The 22,529-nt window shown below is 36.3% G+C and overlaps 2 protein-coding genes across 2 annotated transcripts in view; both read left to right on the top strand.

The window, feature by feature from the left end:
* The first annotated feature begins 30 nt into the window (after positions 1 to 30).
* Positions 31 to 22,529, top strand: part of LOC132115801 (fasciclin-2-like) — a 54,433-nt gene continuing 31,934 nt past the window's right edge. Inside the window, exon 1 of the mRNA XM_059524207.1 lies at positions 31 to 63. The gene's annotated coding sequence lies outside the window, so the exon portion shown is untranslated. The remainder of the gene's footprint in view (positions 64 to 22,529) is intronic.
* LOC132128327 (uncharacterized) lies at positions 13,703 to 22,284 on the top strand. Its single transcript, XM_059540170.1, has 9 exons — positions 13,703 to 13,990; positions 16,224 to 16,328; positions 16,486 to 16,566; positions 16,690 to 16,743; positions 16,827 to 16,901; positions 17,079 to 17,138; positions 17,296 to 17,363; positions 17,582 to 17,689; positions 22,132 to 22,284. The coding sequence occupies exons 1-9, from the start codon at positions 13,843 to 13,845 to the stop codon at positions 22,282 to 22,284; spliced, it is 852 nt and encodes a 283-aa protein (XP_059396153.1). The 5' UTR covers positions 13,703 to 13,842.

Below are 22,529 nucleotides of genomic sequence, written 5' to 3'. Positions count from 1 at the left end.
TCACTGTTAAAACAGTCTGTTAATGTGTCAGTATGGGCTCCAGTGCACTGCCTCTCATGATCTGTGAGTATTTCACTATATTTTACTCTATCTTCAGTTTTTCTGTTATTAACAGTATTCAGCTGAAGATAAATTAATGATTGTGTGTAGGAGGCTCTATGAGTTCTTTATTGTTTAGATTAATGTGATGATGTGTTGCATGTGGATCAGACACAGAGTTTTAGAGAACATGTATTTATCTGAGCTGCTTGTGAAAGATGGAGGCTCTGTGGACATGTGCTTTTTTCTTGGTTTTGTTTGGTTCAGTTCAATCAGATGTATTTGTGTTATTATGAGTTTGATATTGTATGATATTGTATCTTGTAATAGATTTTCCATCAGAGGTTCAGAGTTTGAGAACAGTGACCAAACACAAGTTACTATATAACTTTTAATTTTTTCTGGTCCTATTCTTGAAAATTAATTGTCCACAACTTCTGTTTTCTGAGACACTTTTTCTGTTATTTTTAACCAGTTTGTCTCCGTGTCATTTTTAGTGGATGTGTGAAGTTAGTTCTCCAGTTCTCAGCAGAAAAACATATGAACATGTTCCACTAACGCTTGGCAGTCAGAAAGTGTGTTTGGTTTTCATTTTGAACAACATAGATATTGTTTCTTAATATACTTAATATACATATTCGCTGCTGGCTCACTTTCTAGTTCACTTTAACTGAACCGATGTTCATTCATTTAAAATATATTTCATGTAAAAAATACTCTTAGTGTTCAAATTCTGTTCATGGCCACCACTAACGGAGCCAGAAAAAGGACAGATTAATGTGCAAAAAACCCTGACTCTGCGTATCACTAACATTACAGAATAGACTCAGGCTCACCGCATAAGCATAAAACTATATAAAACAGAACAACAGTCACTACCTTTAATAGCGCCTGTAACTACCTATTGATATTTTTTATTAAAGAGAACTTAGAGAGCGTGGGCTGCTTTTGGTGCTTGAATTTGTGCTTCAATAAATGCTAGAAGTTACTATTTAATTGTTTTTTTTCTGTCTCTGTTTAACATTAATTTACAATAGTGAAAGACTTCTTCCCTCGGGTAGATTGCATATTTTCTTGCCTAGGATGTTGTGCTCCTGATCAATAATCACGTTGTTTGCAGTCGCTCAAACTGATCTGTCGAAATCAAAATGCAGACGTGAAGGCAATTGCTATTGTTAAACCCTGTCTGAGCAAAGTCATTAAGTTTTAGTTCAATCCCATAATATTAACTTGCATGTTTAGGAATAAAAGAAAATTATTTCCAGTTCAAAATGACCTGAACACAACATGAGGGTTAAGTCGATGTTGTCAGCGCCAGACAGGAAGTGAGGCTGTGTGTTTCTCAAACACTTTGACCTAATGTGGTTTGGACTTCTGTTAAAGTGAAGAATCTGTGGTGTGGAAAAAATTATCACAAATTTTAATATTAGAATCAGAAAGAGTTTTATTTCCAAGTATTTTTACACACACAAGGAATCTGTCTTGGTGTGAGGAGCTTCCACTACAGAAAGTAAAGACATAGGGCAGACATACATATAAAATTTAAGGTAATAAAAACATACAGCGAACAGACTATAAATTATGAATAACAATATATGTTTGAGAAACACACAGCCTCACTTCCTGTCTAGCGCTGACAACATCGATTTAACCCTCATGTTGTGTTCAGGGCATTAGATATATATATATATATATATATATATATATATATAAACAGGGCTTTAGCTTTTTATGCACGAATAGCAGCATTAACCACAGATCATGCGGATTCAATCCTCACATCATGCACCTGCAGTGCTTCTGTGAAAGTAGAAAAACAGATACTAAGTCTATAAAAGGAATAAAATAAATAGGATCACTCAAAATATATAATAGGCCATAATATAATTAACAATTTAACAAAGAAAAAAAACCCCACTGTGCAACAATTATAGACTATGCTTGTTTTTGTGACACTCTTAATGCATTTTAATTCTTTACTTTATATTTATTTGATTTAATCCATCAGATCGCACAGACGCCTCACGTACACACAAACAACATTAGTTCAAGTGTTACGTGACATTTCAGCCATCCATCATCAAACTGAAATGCAGTCAACCAAACATAAAAGTTACACTGTTTATTTTAAAAGGTCCGCTGTAAAATCACTGTTCAGTTCCCAAACCAACATTTATGCGCATGTGAAGTATTTTACACAGATATTAGAACGAGTGAAGTATAAAGCCATGTTTAGGATACATAATGAATAATAGTTAAGCAAGAGTTCAATCAGTAAATGCTCAGCTGAACAGTGTTTTTTGAGTCTAGATTTAAATGTAGCTACTGTTTTAGCACATCTGGGGCCCGTTTCAGTTTCGATGTTCAACAAACTTTGAGGCCCCGTGCATACGGAGACGCGTTAAGCTATATACGTAAAACATTTGTATTGTAACGGCAATTTGTCCAGACGATCCACACTGTAAAAAATCCAACTCACAAAAAGTAAGACTAATGACTATATTTTAATTAACTGGACAATTAAATGCAAAAATGTTGGCTTAACTAGTGAAAAGATGTTGGTTCAACAATCGTTGGACCAATCTAGTATTACTTGTAAATTCGATTTGTAAATGCAAGTTAACAAGCAGACAAGTTGTGTTGGAGGTTGGAGCATGCCCACTTCAACAACCAAGAAGTTGCGCATGTGCAATGAAGCGCGCCAACAACGAACATATATACGGTGAATAAGCTAAAGTCCCAAAAACTTGAGTAAACTCAAAAAAGCTGTGCAGCAAGTTGCCTTGTAATTTTAAGTAATGTCAACTTTTCTGTATTTTACAGTTTAGCGTTTTGGGATCCTGAACCCTTTTTTTCTTTTTTTTTTTTATCGTGCCCCAGAGTGGATGAATCACAAAATTACATCCTTGAGTTTTCGTGTGTATAGCCAATTTTGTGATACGATGATGTCATCACCCCATGTCCCGACCCTAGTCAGACAAAACTATGTCACGTGACAGTAACAACAACAACATTAGATGCGATCGACTTCACGCAGCACTGCGCAAACCGATCACAATCTGACTTGAAGCAGTGCATGCCGGTTCGAAATTTTGTCCGATTTGACACTGCGCCGAGACCACATGACTGTCACGTGTGGCATCAAAGTACTGCGTGAGTACTATATAGCTACATATATACCCCCACTTTATTAGTATTTAAATAGTACATGATTATGTTGAACTTTATTCTTGAAAATATGGCGCTGTATTAAGCAGTATATAAAAAGTGTTTTTGTTGCTCATAAAAACGTTTCTAAAACGTCTGTGTATTTGACAAATACTGCATTTTATTTACTTTTATCTGTGAAAAAAACATAGACGTAGTGTCCGTGACATCACCCATAGGTTTCCGAAGAGAGTTTTTGAAACCAAAAGTGGGTGGAGCAGGCCGTTGCATGTTTGTCTGACAGATTAACCATGAGATCGATCAGTCATTAATGTTATGGTTATTTTGTTTCAGTGTACAGTTTGTTAATATTGTGCAAACTATATAAAGTAAACTCCATCATTCAGCTGAACTGTGCATATTTATTTTAAACACTTCATGTGTTCCACCTGGAGGTCATTTGTGTCAGTACATTGTTGATTTGTGTTGTTCTTCTGATGTGTCTCTATCTTAATAACTTTTGTGTGTGTGTCTGTGTTTGTGTATTTGAGATAGATTTTTTTTTTTGGTTTGTTTGTTGTATTATTATTATTTGGCTTCATTGTAAATTGATATGGTTTAGGTGTTTGTTTGAATATTTGTTATTGGGGTTTGTTATATATTAGATATTTAACAGATGCTGTTATCCACAGCGACTTATACATGAAAACACTGGAAGAAATCAAAATCAACAAAAGAGCAATGATACACAAGTGCTATAATAGAGTATGTGTAGCAAGGTTTTTTATCATATAATAAATCAAAATAAAACAGATAGAATAGAAAAAGTTTAGAGCAAGCAAGTGTTAGAGGATTCTTGAAGATGGCTAAGGCAATGTTAACTTGCTGATCGAGCCTGTTCTCATGAAAACGCTTATAAATAGTACACCAAATAAAAATGAAATCCCATGGTATTGATATGTAAAAATGTACTTTGGCATGCATATGATACGCATGTGTTTGGTGTGCATATAATATGCAGTTTTTGTGTACATATGATACGAAATTTGTCGCTGTGCATATGATGCGCATCTACCCCACAACCCTTAATCTACGCATCGCATAGCAAATACACACCAAAGTCTATTTTTGCATATCAGTACCACAAGTTTTCATTTTTAATTGACATACTATTTGTATTCACTCTCATGAGATCGGTTTGGCAGAATGCAAGCTTCTAGAGGACACAATCTGTCTGTTTGAATGACTTGTTTTTTGTTTTTTTTTTGTTTTTTTTTTTATCAATGAGAAAGCATTGACTTGTGATGTTGGTTCAATATATATATATATATATATATATATATATATATATACATATATCATAGCTTAGATATAATAAACTACTTTTACCAAGTAGCTGTAGCGTAGCTTGCTACATTTTAGAGAGGCTTTAGCTTTATAGTAGTGTAGCTTCATTTAATGATGAATAATTGTTAACTTAGCTCACTACATTTTTCAAGCAGCTATCCCAACACTGTTGATATGATTAGCAGATTAATGTTAGCTGGGCTGCGTTCAGCCCCGACAGAATGGTGCAAAAGGTTTTTTAAATGGAAACGGTGGTGCGTTGAACACCCTGTTCTAATGACACAAGAGTTAGAACTATAGCAGCTGAGAAGGCCATTCTTTATTCTTTCTGAAGAATGTCAGAGCCTGATGAAATCAGAATAAATAGGTGTTTAATACTGCAAACTACACTCAATGTTACGGTCACTGTCCTTGCCCTCCAGAATAAAAGAGAACAATCAAGTGAAGGATTGTGGAAATTATTGTGATCCAACATTTCAGGTGAAGGATAATCCACTTCTTTCCTTCGAGACTGTGTTATGATCTATATGACCTTATTATTTTATTGTGAGTATTGGCTTATCATTACTGCTAAACAATGTTGTTGTTGTGCAATGATATTGTAATATTCACCATTATATATTCAGAGGAGTATAGGGAAATTAATGAAAGTGTCACTCCACAATACAACAGCAAAATATATAAATATGTATAGTATTTTTATGTTACATTAATCAGTATTTAGCACACATTCCTAAGGAAAGGATATGGACCAGAAAACACTGCAATTACTAAATGATATTTAGACAGATGAAAAGTTGTTCCAGATCTATACTTGTGCTCTTATTATTTCAGTTATTTTTCCTTTAATGTAAATAATCATGTGCAAACAATATACTTGCTCTTTGTGAATTTATTTTGATGTTAATTACATTGTGTGAGCGGTCTCTTTAATACCGTGTGTTTATGTTGCTGCTGATTGGACTGACATTTCTGACACATCCACCAAACAAGAGAAAACGTATCTCAAATCCAACTCTGAAAGTCTAGCAGAACGTTGTGCAGCGGTTTGAGCTGGAACTTGCTCCCAGTCATTTTCAGTGATGTTTTATTTTATTTTATTTTATTTTATTTGTGAAATGTAAATTTTTTGGCCAATGAAACTTTTAGTGATTATTTAGACTGCATCTGAACGATCTACACAATAATCTAGGAACAGTGTGAATGAACAAAATGTATGTCACTGCCAAACCTTTTGACGATGACTGTATACATACATAGATAAATATACATACATACAAACATATTGTCATAGGTTGGTGCTGAGAGTACACACAGGAAGATGAAGGGTAAATGGACATTTTATTGCTTCACAAAAGAGTATGCAACATGGAGGTGGGCAGGAACACGCATACATATAGATAAGAAACAACAACACTGAAGGAGAACTGAGGACTTAAAGGGAACCTATTATGCAAAATTCCCTTTTTCAATGGTGTTTGGACATTAATGTGTGTTGGGAGTGTGTGTACACAACCACTCTATATTGATAAAAATCCACCCACTCATGGGGTGATGTCACATTAGCCACAGGCTCCGCCCACAAATTTTAACAGACACTGCCGTTTTAACTTAGAGCTTCCCTAAGCAAATTTACAGTGAGATACAGTGAGATGTCCGCCATTGCTGCGCTGATGATAATGTCTCCCAAGAGTTTTAGGTGTTCTGTAGCTGGATGTATGAATCCTCATAGCTCTCTCCTTACTTCCAAAAGCTGAGCCGCTGAGGACAAGGTGGATTAATTTAGTTTTCAGAGGAAATGCTCCCTCAATTCTACAAAAATATGTTTATATCTGCGCCAATCATTTTTCACCAGACTGCTTTTGTGAATGAGGGTCAGTATGAAGCAGGTTTTGCACAGAAGTTTCTCCATTGCCTTTCTTAAAGAGCTTCTTGGCACTCTGTAAGGCTAATGTTGCTAAAGCTACCATTGTTTGTCTTTTTTAACTGATGCTGCCTTCACGTGCTCCTAGAATGATCGTAAATAGTAATGTTGGAGTTAAAACTGCATATGAAAGTTGGTATTATTCGAGCTCATAATCACAAGTGGAGCTTATAGAGTTTGTATGGCATCATGAGTTATTTTTATTGTGCCGTGCTCCTGTCTGTGTAATTCATAAAGTGTTTTTTTTATGCAAAGTGCAATCACATGACTGACTTGAATTTCCTGTAAAAATAACAACCCTGTACTAATAGCAGTGTTGTGGTAGTTATTCAAAATCATTAATTAGTTACTAGTTACTTCTGTTAATTGTAATGAGATTACTTTACTAGTTACTGCATTTGAAAAGTAACTCCACTACTTATTACTTTACTTTCCTTTTTCTTGATTTACTGTGAAGATACATGGACAAACATCATAGCCCTATCATCACTCAACCTTTCTGCATAGAGTTTATTGTATAAATATTGAACCATATGAAAGAACAATATCCCCATGTGCTCTGCACAAAGATATATGCCTCACTGTAAAATCCAGAAACAACCGGATAAAGAAGGCTATGGTGAGGTCATTTTAAAATGGTGTCAACACACAAGTTTCAAAACACAGGCTTTGGGAAACATGAGAACAAAACCAGCTTTTTATTAGATTCATGGCAACAACAAAAAAAGAAGCCCATAAAAAAGAAATAAAAAATGAAATTAATTAATTAATTAAACAGAAAATTCACGTCATCCCAAAAACACTCACCCTGGTTTCCCCTTAGCTGACTATTCTATTACAGAATTATTGTTTGTTGCAATTATCACAATGAACAAAATGAAAGTTCAACAGTGAAAACAGAAAGTGCAACAAAAAGTATATCTCATAAACTTTATCATTTTTAAATCATGTTTCTCTATATTCTTATCCTTTATCTGACAGCCCGTTCCCCCTTGGGGTCAGAACAATACTGCCCAGACTGAAAAGCCTTTCGTCCGGTGCACTTGACGGTATTGGAGTGTTTTTTTACTGCTTTGCAATTTCCTTAATCCTGGGGAACCTGGAGAGAACCTCCCAGTCAGATCCAGGCATTTTTAATTCCTCCATGACTTCAGTCTCTACGGTGTAGGAAAACTCCTCTTCAAATTCAAAAAAGTCATTGTGACTGGAGGTGACAGGGCTCTGAACTGCTGGTCTCATCAGTGGCTCTTCAGGAATCCAGGCACGACACTCAGAAATAAGAATGGTTTTAACAGCATCTCTTCTCTTCTCATCTTTGAGTCAGTGGACCTTTAATTTGGGCATTGTGGCACAGCCATCAGAGCATCCTTAGTGTCCAAGACGGATGCAAATCTGTCTTTGATTGCCTGTGATATGAAATAGTAGGCTACATTAGACAAACATATATAGTTCATTTAACAGCTTTTACAGCCTCATAAATTTGGGTTACAGTACATCAGCTATATTAAACTGCAGACCTATAGCCTACACTGCAAGCTATTATTTAAGGCGGCACTGATAAAAATGATTCTGTGGTGAAGTAAACACTACAGAAAAAAAAACAATGTAATTTGAATGAAAAAGTTCATCAGGCAAGAATACAAAAAACTAAGTAAATTCTTCATTCAATGTTATATGTTTGAGTGAAATCGTTTGAAAGGAAACTTAAACTAAATAGATATTCAACCTTTTCCAAGCCAAGATTAAATTACTTATTTTCTTTGTTACTTTCATTTAACTTAGTTAAGTAAAGTTTACTTTTTTTCCTTCATGTTTTCTTCATGTAGGGCCTATGTTTACCTGTATAATAGCACCAGACATGCCAGCTGTCATCTGGGAAAGGCAAGCATCCTTCAACACAAGCTACTTTGACATGAGAATCTCTAAGATGGCAGGAGAGTGCCGTAGTAGCAATCATCTTGTCCTTGTAGTATATCTAATGCAGCAGCAAGAGGACTTAACACTGCACAATATTCCTTCAGGAACTGATACTGTCGCTCTGTGATGCTCTTTACACTCCGTCTAGAAAAATGGTGTTTAAATCTCTGATTGGGATTTCTGTGATGAGAGACGAGGCGTCATGAGTTGAGTTCCAGCGAGTAGCAAGTGGGTATGATGAGCTTTCTTTTTAGCACATCTAGGGCGCATCCGCGATGCAGATAACACGGACGGAAATGCAGAATCCAGTCATAAATAAATAATTTACAGTTTAACATGGAATGTATCAGAATTTGTCCAGGTTTTAATGAATTAATCAAAAGTAGGTCATTGCACTTACATCTAATCACGATATGGACTAATATCTGTAAATATTAAGCTGGATAAGTCTATTTAAATATGAATCCTGCATGTTCTGCGTATCTGTATTATTAGTTTATTACACACACGGAAGCCTTCATTTGATAACCAGAAGAATGTAAATACACAACGATACACAACAGAATTTCTAAAAAGAAACAAACAAAAAAAACGTTTCATACTAAAAAAGAACTTGGTAACAATAAAACATGGTGAAGAAAAACTAAAAACATTTCATAGCGCCCTAAACATGTCTTTTTTGTTAAACTTTTAATAAATTGTTGTTAAAATGTATGTTATGATTTTAATTAATTAGACATGCTTTTTAATTAATACAATTAAATGTAACTATTAAAAAATAGTTGAGAAAAATTGAAACAGAAAAAAAAAAATGGAATCCAGAAAAATTTAAATGGAAAAAAATTAATTTGGAAAAAAATTAACACGTGCCCTACACATCCTCAACCTGGTCTGAAGCCACTTTTGAGCGACTAGTTTTTGTCCAGAGAGCTGCACACTTGGCAAGAGCACTTCTGTAAACTGCTTTACAGTCATTGTTACTGATTATTGTTGATGAGAATATGCTCATGTGTTGTATGTTGTGAATCTCAGAGGTTGAAAGTGCTTCTCTGGGCAGCAGTGAATCATCAGTGAATCATCAGTGAATCATCAGTGAATCGACTCTCGTATCGGTTCATGAGTCCTGTGACGTCATTGTGTGTGTTGATGTTAAATGATGGAGAATCTCCAGCATCAGTTCTCATGATGAGCTTCAAAACACAGAAAAAACACTTTCAGTTCAAACTCTAGACATGTTTGAGTGATCTGCATTGTGTTGAATGAATGGAAATGCTTCATATCTGTGTTTCTTCTGTTTTTAGTGCTGGTGTCCTTCATCCACGCTGGACTCACTCAAGGTACTGTGCTGTACTGGACTACATCTGATTTATTAAACTAATGTGAATTGTGTTGTAGTACTTTATTTGTCTACATGGATCATATGAGGATCCTACATTTGTCTCTTTGCTGAAGATTTATGTCTATATTTTGCTGTCATTCACCTTCTCCAATGTTCCTCATGCTGCTGCTAAAAATAAATAAATAAATAAATAGTTTCAATATTAGTGTAACAAAGTTCTTAGTAAGGAAGGAAGGTAGTGACCAGGGTTGGTGTTTGGAGACTCAGGAAAGTTTAGTCAATAACTCAGTTTTTTTTTTTTTTTTTACTAAATTACAGGTGTATCTCAATAAATCTGAATATTGTTGAAAAATGAATTTCAGTAATTAAACTGAAATTGTCTCAAATATATATAAAAAAAATAGAATACTTCATAAAGCAAATAAAAAATAAAAATAAAAATAAATAAATAAAGCTTTTTTATTGAATTGCAACCCTTCTGGAAAGTATGTTCACTTACTGTAGATGTACTCAATACTTGGTAGAGGCTCCTCTTCTTAAATTACTGCCTCAGTTCAGCGTGGCATGAAGGTGATCAGTTTGTGGCACTGCTGAGGTGGTCTTGAAGCCCAGGTTTCTTTTACAGTGGCCTTCAGCTCATCTGCATTGTTTGGTCTCTTGTTTCTCATCTTTCTCTTGACAATAGCCCATAGATTCTCTCTGGGGTTCAGGTCTGGAGAGTTTGCTGGCCAGTCAAGAACACCAACACCATGGTCATTTAACCAACTTTTGGTGCTTTGGCAGTGTGGACAGGTGCCAAATCCTACTGGAAAATGAAATCAGCATCTTCAGAAAGCTTGTCAGCAGGAGGAAGCATGAAGTGCTCCAAAATTTCTTATTAAACGGGTGCAGTGACTTTGCTTTTCAAAAAACACAATGGACCAACACCAGCAGATGACCCAAATTTTTACAAACTGTGGAAACTTAACACTGGATTTCAAGCAACTTGGGCTATGAGCTTCTCCACCCTTCCTCCAGACTCTAGGACCTTGATTTTCAAATGAAATACAAAACTTGCTCTCATCTGAAAAGAGGACTTTGGACCACTGGGCAACAGTTCGGTTCTTCTTCTTCTCCTTAGCCCAGGTGAGACGCCTCTGATGTTGTCTGTGGTTCAGCAAATTCCTTGACACGTCTGTGTGTGGTGCTCTTGATGCCTTGACCCCAGCCTCAGTCCATTCCTTGTGAAGTTCACTCAAATTCGTGAATTGATTTTGCTTGACAATCCTCATAAGGCTGCCGTTCTCTTGGTTGGTTGTGCATCTTTTTCTTCCACACTTTTTCCTTCCACTCAACTTTCTGTTAACATGCTTGGATACAGCACTCTGTGAACAGCCAGCTTCTTTGGCAATGAATGTTGGTTTCTTTCTCTCCTTGTGAATGTTGTCAATGATTGTCTTCTGGACAACTGTCAGATCAGCAGTCTTCCCCATGATTGTGTAGCCTAGTGAACCAAACTGAGAGAGAGCATTTTGAAAGCTCAGGAAACCTTTGCAGGTGTTTCGAGTTGATTAGCTGATTGACATGTCATCATATTCTGATTTATTGAGTTAGTGAATTGATGCAGTTTTGTTAAATGTGAGCTAAAATCATCACAATTAAAAGAACCAAAGAAATAAACTACTTCAGTCTGTGTGATCTGAATTTATTTAATACATGAGTTTCAGGATTACTGAATTAAACTTTTCCATGACATTCTAATTTATTGAGATGCACCTGTATATAATACCACATTTATTTTTAATAAGTAAACACAGTCTCATCTACCGGCCAGAACAGGAACTATTCAATGATGTTTTAATGACTTTCTCATTTCAAAATACAATTAACAGAACAAAGAAATTAATAAAATATTTTACATTTATTTCAACTTATAACATATCTATTTTTAGTCATAATGACATCACTATCAGCTACATTAAGATTTTCAGTTCAGAGTCTGTTTTCTTCTGTTCCCAGATTCATCTTCACTGACTGTGACTCCAGACGATAAAGTGTTCACTGGAGAGACAGTCACTCTGACATGTGTGATAAAACCTTACTACAGTGACTGGAGATATGAGTGGTATAAAAACAGTGTAAAATTAAAAACGTCTGATCATTACACTGTAAACAGAGACACTCTCACTATCAGAGGAGCAACTAGATCTGATCAGGATTATTACTCATGTGGACGACAGAGAGATGGAAGACCAGACCCATCACGACCTAACTCTGTTTATCTCTCTGTGGATGGTGAGTTGAATATCATTTTCCTCCTGAACTCTCTCTAGGTAACACTACATAAAAGATACATGAATAATAATGTACTAACACTTGAATTAATACTTACTTCAACATGAACTCATGATTAATGCAGACATGAGCAAATTATTAATCAAGAGCATCTTAACTATGACTGTAATCATGTGGATTCATGAAGAACACAGTCTTAACTACATGTTAGTACATGTTTAATAGTTAATGCATCAATGTTTAGGGTTTAAGTAAAAGGAAGAGGAAATATTCTGACTAAATAAATGTAAATCATTTAATATTGTCATAATTTAAATGATTGACATCTGCAGATTCATCATAAACATTACTGGACGACACAGGATTAGTTTGTCATTATTTTCACTGATCCTCCGTATCAAATGTAGAAAATATGAAATACACTAATGACAGATCTTAAACGATCAGAATCTGTTTTGTGTTATTCTCTTTCTCTGTTGGACTATACATGTGTATTTGAGAGTAAGTTTATAATAAATCATGAGCTGGATTTAGTAAGTAGTTAACAGTGAATTAATGAAAATAGGACTGAAGTAAAGTCATGACAAAATAACACATTAACAAGACATGAGCTGCTATTAGTGTTTGAGTTATTAATGAGTTAATAATGATGAGCGCCTTAAAGTCAAGATACAATGATGCACTTACAAACCATGAACTAAAATATCAATCAACACACAATAAAGATGCATTATAAATGTACAATTAATGAATTTAGTTACCCTCACTCTATTACATGAATCTAGAAGCTGTGTTCTCATCATAACATATAAAACATCAAATATCACTTGTTCACTGTTCGTCTGATGATTGTTTGAGATGATCTGATGTTGAATCACATTAAAGCTGTAGTGAATCAGACAAAAGAGAGAGCATCACTCTCCTCTCCACATCTCTCCTCTTTAACATCAGTGTCACACAAAGAGCGTAAGAGTGTAATAATGTAGAAACTCACTCCGAGATCCTCGAGGATCATCACAGATCAGTGTGGATTGTAACGGTTGTTGATTCCATGACAGAAGAAATCAATGAGAGCAAAGTCAGGCAGGTCAGTAAGATCAGAAACGTCCAGCAAGTCTTCGATGGTCCTCGAGTGAATGAGTTTCTTGGTGAAGCTGAATTAATGTGACTGCTGGATCTGTGAGTGTCATTTGTTCTGTTTCAGTGAAACACAGTGTTGGATCCAAGTGCAGTTTAAAGCTTCTTTAAACAAGATAACAAAAGTAAATCCAGCAACAAGACAAACGAATACAGGAACTGAAACAAATGCTCACGATTCATCCGTATAAGAGCAGACAATAAAGAAGAGAAACACTGGAGATCATACAGACTTGAAGAGACAGGTGTAGGCAATGAGTAGCCATGGTAACAGAGGAGGGTTACTATGGAAACAGATGAGGTAGACAAGGCAACAAGAGAAACAGGAAGTGAACACAGAAACAATGAGAAAAAAAACGTAACCAAATATTTAAATTGATTTAATTTAGCATTAAAAATTGTGCATAAAATATAATGAACCAAGAGAGTCACACATTTGTGCTTTCATGTTAATTAACTTTTTTTTTAATTAAAAAAGTATGCATTATAGTTTAGTAAAACATTTACATACAAATTTTCCCTGTAAATTGATTTATTTTTATAATAATTTATTTTATTAATGTATTATCTCCCTTCTTTCTTCCCAGATTCCCCCAGATCTTCACTGACTGTGACTCCAGACAGTCCTGTATTCACTGGAGAGACAGTCAATCTGAAGTGTGTGATTGAGTCTCACAGTAACTGGAGATATGAGTGGTATAAAGACACAGACAGTGTAATGTTACAGACGTCTGATGGTTACACTGTAAACAGAGACACTCTCACTATCAGAGGAGTAATTACATCTGATCAGGGTCAGTACTGGTGTAGAGGACAGATAAGATCAGTCTCATCTCAATCAAACTCTGTTTCTCTCTCAGTGAAGGGTGAGTCGAATATCATTGTCCTCATATCAAATCTGTTTTTAAAGCGTTTACTTCTTCAAACACAAAGTCAATTGATTTTTTAAGACCCTCAATGCTCACCGTGTTGCTGGTAATCATTTTGCCGAGGTCGTTTGCACTTCTTTAATCCTGGATGTCAATACCTCAATGACGTTATCTTGCAATTCCGTCAGAGAAATTTCCCCTCAAGATTTCTTTAGCTGAGGTTTCACAGGCGTATCTAGGTCAGAGTCGTGGACAATCTCGAGACTTGGGCTTTCAGACTGGGTAACAGCGGGACTTTTTTTGCTGTATTGATGGTCTATCTCGATTTGTGCAGCAGACCCAACAACAGCAACAGGAACATCTAATTCAATTTCTCCTGTAAGCTACTTGGAAGTAGAATTCTTATTTTTTCCTTTGCGTTTCATCGTGCTATCCTTGGTTTCCATGTGCGTTTGAGATCAGTTAACGATCGCCAACTAAAGGAGAAAATTAAACTTACTTAAATAACAAGTTACTTCACTTAAACAAAACAGAAAAGTGCCCTAATGCATATTCGAACGTTATGATGCGTCCATGTTTAAATAGAGGTAAAATGTAGGGGATGGACAGTAAAATTGAATCAGCTGCATGAAACTTCGACCGCACTGGCTGCCATCTTGGCCTCCTCTCCCCTGCATCAGACGTTTAGACATCGGTCCGTGGGCGTGACGTGTGAGGCAGAGACTACTGTCCTCATAAACTCACTTCACTTAAAAATCCAATCTTGATTATGATATCAGTTTGTGTTCAAAACTTTTTAGTAAGATGGGATAACATTGATCTAGAAATAGATAAATAAATAATAATAATGTTGAAACTTTAAGTTAGCATATACATACAGGTACATACACACGCACACACACACACACACACACACACATATATATATATATATATATATATATATATATATATATATATATATATATATATATATATATATATATATATGTTGTGTTCAGTCAAATAAAATGTAAAATGTTCGCTGCATCACTGTACACTCACAGATAAACCGAAGCCGACTCTGACTGTAAAACCCCAGAGTTCAGTGTTCACTGGAGACACAGTTACTCTGAGCTGTGATGTGGGACAGTTGACTGGATGGACAATTCACTGGAGAAAAGACTCAAACCCTGAATCCACGACTGATGCAACTAAAACAATCAAGTCTGTGAGCATCTCTGATGAAGGAGAATACAGGTGCAGAGCACGACGAGGAAACTACTACAGCGAGTTCAGTAATACAGTTACGATTACAGTAACAGGTCAGTGCTCGCATACTTTTTCTGTGGAAGGAAACTTGATGTGTTTGTCATAAAACATGATAAATACTGTCATACATTAACAATGTGTTGTCAGTTAAACTACATGTCAAACAAAATAATAATAATTGTGGTATCACAGATCATCTGAAATGTTTTCAGACGTGTGAAATGTGTTTTTTGTTCGTTTCACAGTGAGACCCAAACCTGTAGTTGGTGTTGATCCTGATAGACGTGTGTTCAGAGGAGAGACGGTCACTCTCACATGTGACATACAGCAGACAGGAGTCTGGCAGTACAGCTGGTATAAAGACTACAAACAAGATTATATCATAGGACGAGACCAGAACTATAAAATCCCATCTGTGGATCCATCTCATCGTGGTGTGTACAGGTGTAGAGGAACTCAGATACAAGCACCAACACACACACAGATGAGTGACGGAGTTACACTGACAGTATCAGGTGAGACTGTTCATTTCTCATTACATCATCTCAAAAACAAACAGATTGAGTCAATAACCAGATAAATGTGTTCTTTGTTTGACTCTCATTTATGCTCACAGTAAGATTATGTTATTATGATCTAGTTAAGAGTTTGTAACAGATATTGGACCAATCAGCTGTGAGTGCAGCGATGATGACAGAGAATAACAGGTTTATTCAACATAGAAAGCTTTTATAACAATAGAAGTCTTTACTATCACTTTTATCTACCGAATGCATCATTGCTGAATAAAACTGTTGATTAATTAAAAAACAAACAAAATAAATATAAATAAACATTTGAACAGCAGTGTATGTTTGTAGTTCAGATCTTTACTCAAACGAGGTCTGGGAATAATGAGTGATTGTATGTACCTTTGTAATTTTATCACACAGTATGTGACTTACGATCAGATCTGAATGTGTTTGTTCTCCAGTCTCAGACTCTTCATCTTCTCTTCTGGTCACTGCTGTGGTTGTGGGATCCAGTGTTTTCTTGTTGATCTTCATCTCTCTGCTGCTGCTGTGGAGATACAAGAAGAACAAAGGTGTTCATCACATGATTAATACAACTGAACAGAAACACATGAGAGATACAGTTTATGAATAAAGGCTCATGAGAAGATTTAAATATCAGCAGAAAGAGTCAGTGTAATCACTGCAGATACTCTTGAGTGACCATAATGCTCTTTGTTTCTATTCTAGATCAGCAGCGTAACATTAACCAGACATCAGTCCCAAATCAATCTGCAGAACCTCAACCAGAAAACTTTCCTCTACAGTCTGGTCAGCCTCACTAACTAATCATTTAAAGTGATGGTCTTCTGTGGATATTTATACAGTATATATATATATATAATTTTAATTTGATTAGATATTTTCTCTCAATACTGTTTGTTTGCTGTCCAGCAGATTCTTATCAGATTTGTGACGTTGTGACTGAAGTGAAGAAGAGAGACAAAGGTTGATTCATAAACCTCATTTAAACACATATCATTCAAAATCAACAAATATCATTCATTAAATCATATAAACCTTTTTTAAAGGTGATCCAGAGCCATTGGCAGATGTCACATATTCAGAGATCACTGTCAAGAAACACAAGAAAAAGATGAACAAAGGTTAAAAAAAATTATCTTAACTTCACCTGAACAATATGATCATCATCATCATCAGACATTAATAATTATATTACATTTATTATGATTAAACATTCTATTCTTTGTGGTCTGGTCCATCGCTGTGTGCTCATCTGATCAGTTTTTAGTGTTGTTCAGACGTCTGTTGATGTGTTTCAGGGAAGAGCAGTGAGTCTGGAGACACTTTGTACTCTGAACTGAAGCACAACACAGACAGAGGTGAGAGAAACACAAGACAAGCTTCAGCACTATTACAGTCAAACCACCGACCTGAAATATGAACCTTCACCGTTTCTGTCACACATCACTCTGATTCCTGAAGTCACGTGACTCATGGAGGACAATCATGTGTTTTATCATCATTTGTGTTCTTCAGATGCTGATGCTGGTGATGAAACTTGTGCTCAACCTTTGAGGAAGAAGAATAAAACACACAAGAATTATGTTATAATCTTAAAATAATTTTTACAGTAACTGAAAATGTGTGTTTGCACTCGTTCATGCAGATCAGGGCATGCATTGATTCTTTTACATTATAAATCTGCTTTAAGTGATTCAGTTATTGTGATGATCAGTTTATTGTGAATCTGTAAATCTTCAACAGAATGAGCTCATGATTCACATCATAATGCATCATCTTGTATCTGTTTTATCTGTTAAAGGTCTCTGAGTGCAGTGAAGACAACAGACGGCTAAAAGAGATTCACAGCAGCAGACACAGTGACGCTTGCATTGCTTCAGAAATGAATCTGAGTGAACTGCTTACACACGTGCTTGATTCAGTTACTTTAGAGATACATATGCACTGTTATCTCTAAACATATTACATAAGCAAAACAAATGTCTCTCTAGTATATTCAATAGTTAGATCCCCAGATAATTAAGATCCAGCCCCAGACGCCAGATCTCTTCAGAAAATATCAGTTTTGTCTGGTAACAGAACAACCAGTGTTGGGCAAGCTACTTGGAAAATGTAGTGAGCTAAGCTACCAGTTACTCTACAGTAAATGAAGCTTCACTACACTGAAGCTATCCCCTGGGAAATGTAGCAAGCTTAGCTACATCAACAGTAGCTTGCTACATCTAAGCTACTTTTAAAATTAAATTTTTATGTTGAACACCTTTTATTACAAGTCAATGCTATCTCAGTGCTCAAAACTGTCAGTCAAACAGATAGTCAGGTGTAATTGTTTAGTTCAATTGTTTATTGTGTTCCTTATCAATTTGGCAACAAAAACAATCAAAATACATGTGTGGCGAGTGGGGCGGGGCCGAGGGACGTGGGAACAAGGAGTGAGGCCGGCAATGATTGGGAAATCAGTGACACCTGCGACCCACCGCCAGTCTCGAGGCCCACGGTTTGGTGAATGTCAGTTTCAGTTTGTTATGGTTACACTTTAATTAGTTACAAAATAGATGGAGGATGGTAAAACATATAGTTACTTGTACCAAACATGTATGTAAAATACAGAGGTGGAAAGAGTACAAAAATATTCTACTCAAGTAAAAGTACCATTACATTAATGAAATTTTACTTAAGTACAAGTAAAAGTACCAGTCTAAAAATCTACTCAAGTAAAAGTAAAAAGTAGCTCATTTAAAATTTACTCAGAGTAAAAATTACTTAGTTACATTTTAACAGTGGGAGGGAGTCAAAATGGGACAGGCCAAGGGTGTCAAACTCAGTTCCTGGAGGGCCACAGTCCTGCACAGTTTAGATTTAACCCTAATTAAACACACCTGATCCAGCTAATCTAATCATTTAGGTTTATTTGAAAACTACATGATATGTGTGCTGGAGCAGGGTTAGGGCTACGGCCCTCCAGGAACTGAGTTTGACACCCCTGGGATAGGTCTATTAATCTCAAACTAGTTGTTTTTAATTAAAGGAATCAGTTATTTAGAATAATAAAACATTTGGGCTGTTACCAGGCAAATCAGTATCAACAAACTCATCTTTTAATGCAGAGGAAATGCAGAAGCTTCATTGGAAGTGGCATTTAGATGTATTACACTGTTTAGTGCAGGACAAGAATGCATTTAACCTGCAGTTACAAATGCATGAATAATGTTTGGATATACAAGACATAAAATGTTGAATACTCATTTGAAATGATAAGAAATTCATTATTTAAAAAATGATACTTTAAATGTGAAATTAAAATGGCCAGTATGTGTCAGCAAGTCACTGTTAATAAGTGAGTCATTGCGATTGAACCGAATCATTTAAACGGTTGATTCATTCAGGAACGAAACACTGTCACGTTGCTCAGAGACGCAAAACTGTGCTTTGGTGGCTGTGTTTGGAATTATTTTCTGTTGTAGAAATAGAGCTAAAAAAGGCAATATGGTGTCTAAAACGCAAGTCTCTTAATTAACTTGTTTACTGAACTGTTATATATATGTATGTATGTATATATTCATGATGATTTTTGGAGGAAACGATGGCATTCTTTGTGTGATTTTGATTTAATATATGAAATTATATAAATATGTGAATTTTCTGCCCCTATATCTTCAATTTTGTGATCATTCTAAATGCATTTTAGGAGACTGAATCACACAGTGAAAGAATGCACTATAAATGCGCACGCACATCATTAAAACAAAAAATATGATATTATCGCAGACTATATATATATAGCACACTCCTCACCACTGTCTTTTTGGCTAATTTGTGCAAAACCTCTTGCTAAAATGTCAAAGCTTCATTTTAACCACCAATGCAACGATGCAATTATTTAGCTTAGCTCTACATTCTTGCGAAGGGTTGATGTCTTGTCGAGATTTTATAAGCTGCTAGTTTGGTCTTCCTGCAAGTACAGCTCACACTGCATAATAGAGCATACATATGTCCAGGGGTTCACTTCATTTCCTTCGAGTTCAACTTCAGAATATGACGGGGTTTCGTTTTCAGCGGTGTCTGCACCACTAACGCCTGTTTTGACCGTCTGCTAGTGATGTGTCGTTCGTGAACGAATCGTTCTTTTTGAACAAATCTTTTAGGTGAACGAACCGTTCTCGTTCACGCAATCCACTGACTCATATTTCTCGTTCACTGAAGTTACTCCCTCCACAGCAGTGCGGCGCTATAAGCAGCGCATGCGCAGCTCAGTGAACCGAGTAACAACCATTTCATCCTGTCAAAGAGTTACAACCTCGAGCCAATAGCCTTTGAGTATGAGATGTGACAGAGCATGTGATTTGTTGAATGTAGTGAGCGAATACGCCCTTCAATTAACGAGTTTCATATGAGTCTGAACAAGATCTAGAGATCTTATCGTTCGTGAACGAGCTGAATGATTTAGTACATCTCGTTCGTGAATTAAATGACTGAACTGGCACACATGTCATTCGTGAACCTGAATGAACGGATACATGTCGTTCGTGAATGAAATTAACTGGTACATCGCTTATCTCGTTTGTGAACAAAATGAATGAGAGTAAACTGGGTTAGTCTGCCATTTAGCATGTCAATCTCGCAAAATGCAAAGCGCAGTTACAGTTACTGTGCACATACGCTTGTTTTGATATTTAGCAACTCCACGTTTAATCCCCGATTTAAAATGTGAATATATAATATACAAATTGTCTGACCAAACAATTAAAATGCTAATTAGGCAAGAAAACCTTGTGCTTTGTTCATCTGAACAACTTAATTAGACTTTATATACTGAATGCGATTATACACACATTTTAATAAAGCCAGATCAGTTTTTGTAACAAGTGAATACGTTCGTTGACTAAAGACATAACACATAATACACTCTTTTTTTGCCACCTGCTGGCATATTTTGTGTAATACCAAGAAATGATCACTGAATGAATCAGTGAACGATTCTGAACGAATCATTTTGGTGAACGAACTGAAAATGAACGAATCTCTAGAAAGAATCATAATTTCCACCACTACCATCTGCATCTTTCTTCTGATTTTAGCGCCAGTTTGCCCTCCTGCCCATTATTTACTGACGTAGTTTCCAGGGAGCGATTTTTTTTTTTACTCAGTAATTAATGTGTTTTAAAATGTAGCGAAGTACAATACTTTAAACAAAATATACTTAAGTAAAAGTAAAATTACAGATTTAAAAATTTACATTAAAAAGTATTAGTACACAAAAAAGCTACTCAATTACAGTAACGCGAGTAAATGTAATTCGTTACTTTCCACCTCTTGTAAAATATTACATGAGAGAGAAAGAGAAAGGGGGAGATTGAGAGAGGGAGAGGGAGAAATAGAGGGAGAGAGGGCAAGGCCCCGAGAAGAGTGCTTCAGACAAGGAAAGAGTCAGCAAAGGAAAGTCAGAAGAGAGAAAGCATAGAGCAACATTTAAGCCCCTTTCACACTGCAAGTCGGGCAAATTGACGGAACATTGCCGGGTCGCCTTCTGTGTGAAAGCAAACACGTCCCGGGATTGATTCCGGCATTGAACCCGGGTCAGGGACCTAGTAACATTGCCGGGTTCAATCCCGGGACGAGCGCTGTGTGAACAAAAGCCAGATTTAATGTTGTGTCATAATGATGAAGCACGTTATGGCGCGACTCTTTTACCGGCTGATTTGAAGAAAGATCTACATTTGCGATTGCAAAAAATATGTGCAAACTGCAATGAAGCAGAGATCAGTTAGTTCCTCACTATCCTCGCTGAAGGCGAGATCGTTCGCCAGCTTCAGTGAAAGTATAACGTGCCTAACTTTTTCGACTCGTACATTACACGTCACGCCGTGATGTCACGTGTCGTTACGGGATCTTTACGGGTTGTGTGCGAAAGCACGCACATATCCCGGGTAATCACTGGCAGTGTGAAAATGCAAAATCTAGCGACCCGGGAACAATTGCTGGAACACTTCACTTGTGTATTTGCCTGAATTGCAGTGTGAAAGGGGCTTTTCAGTCTTATTTTATCCCTTCCTTGACCATGTGACTGAAACCCAAATGTGAGACATTCAAAGTGACCAATCAGCAGATTACAGCTTCACCCACTGAAAGGTGTGACAATTAGAAGACCCCCGATGTAAACACATGTTGGCCTACAGGCCTTGATTGATATCATCACTTCAATGCCTTCAGGAATGCCAAATGGGCCTTTTGTTACTCAAGTTAGTTTGGGACAGGAAAACAGAAGTCTTTGATCATTTTCGACTGTCTTTGATCATTTTTGACCCTACAAACTGATAGTTGTTGGTTTTACTTCTGCTTTCTTCTCTGCAGCTCTTTTCCACTCATCTCGACTCCAGCTGTCTGTCGTCTGTGTTGAAGACAAGACTTTTGGACGATGTACTGAGACCAGAGAGCTCCTCACAATCTCAACAGAATGAACCGCACTTCAGCTGCCGTGTACAGCTGAAAACAGAACTCAAATGACATGAAAAGGCCTACAATACAGTTACTCGCGTAGTGTAACTCGACCTAGGACGGTAACACAAAACAAAGCACTTCGTCTTGTAAGCACTTCGTCTTGGCGCAGTAATATCTTACAAGCACTTGCCATGGTATTCCGCCATACAATATAGTTGTCCATTTTACACGCTTAGAAAAGCGCAACGTTTTGTTTTGTGTTACCGTCCAATGTCAAGTTACACTACGGGAGTAACTGTATTTAAATAGGG

This window comes from Carassius carassius, chromosome 3 (genome assembly GCF_963082965.1).
Source record: "Carassius carassius chromosome 3, fCarCar2.1, whole genome shotgun sequence".
Lineage (NCBI taxonomy): Eukaryota > Metazoa > Chordata > Actinopteri > Cypriniformes > Cyprinidae > Carassius > Carassius carassius.
This window is presented reverse-complemented; position numbering and strand designations above follow the sequence as displayed.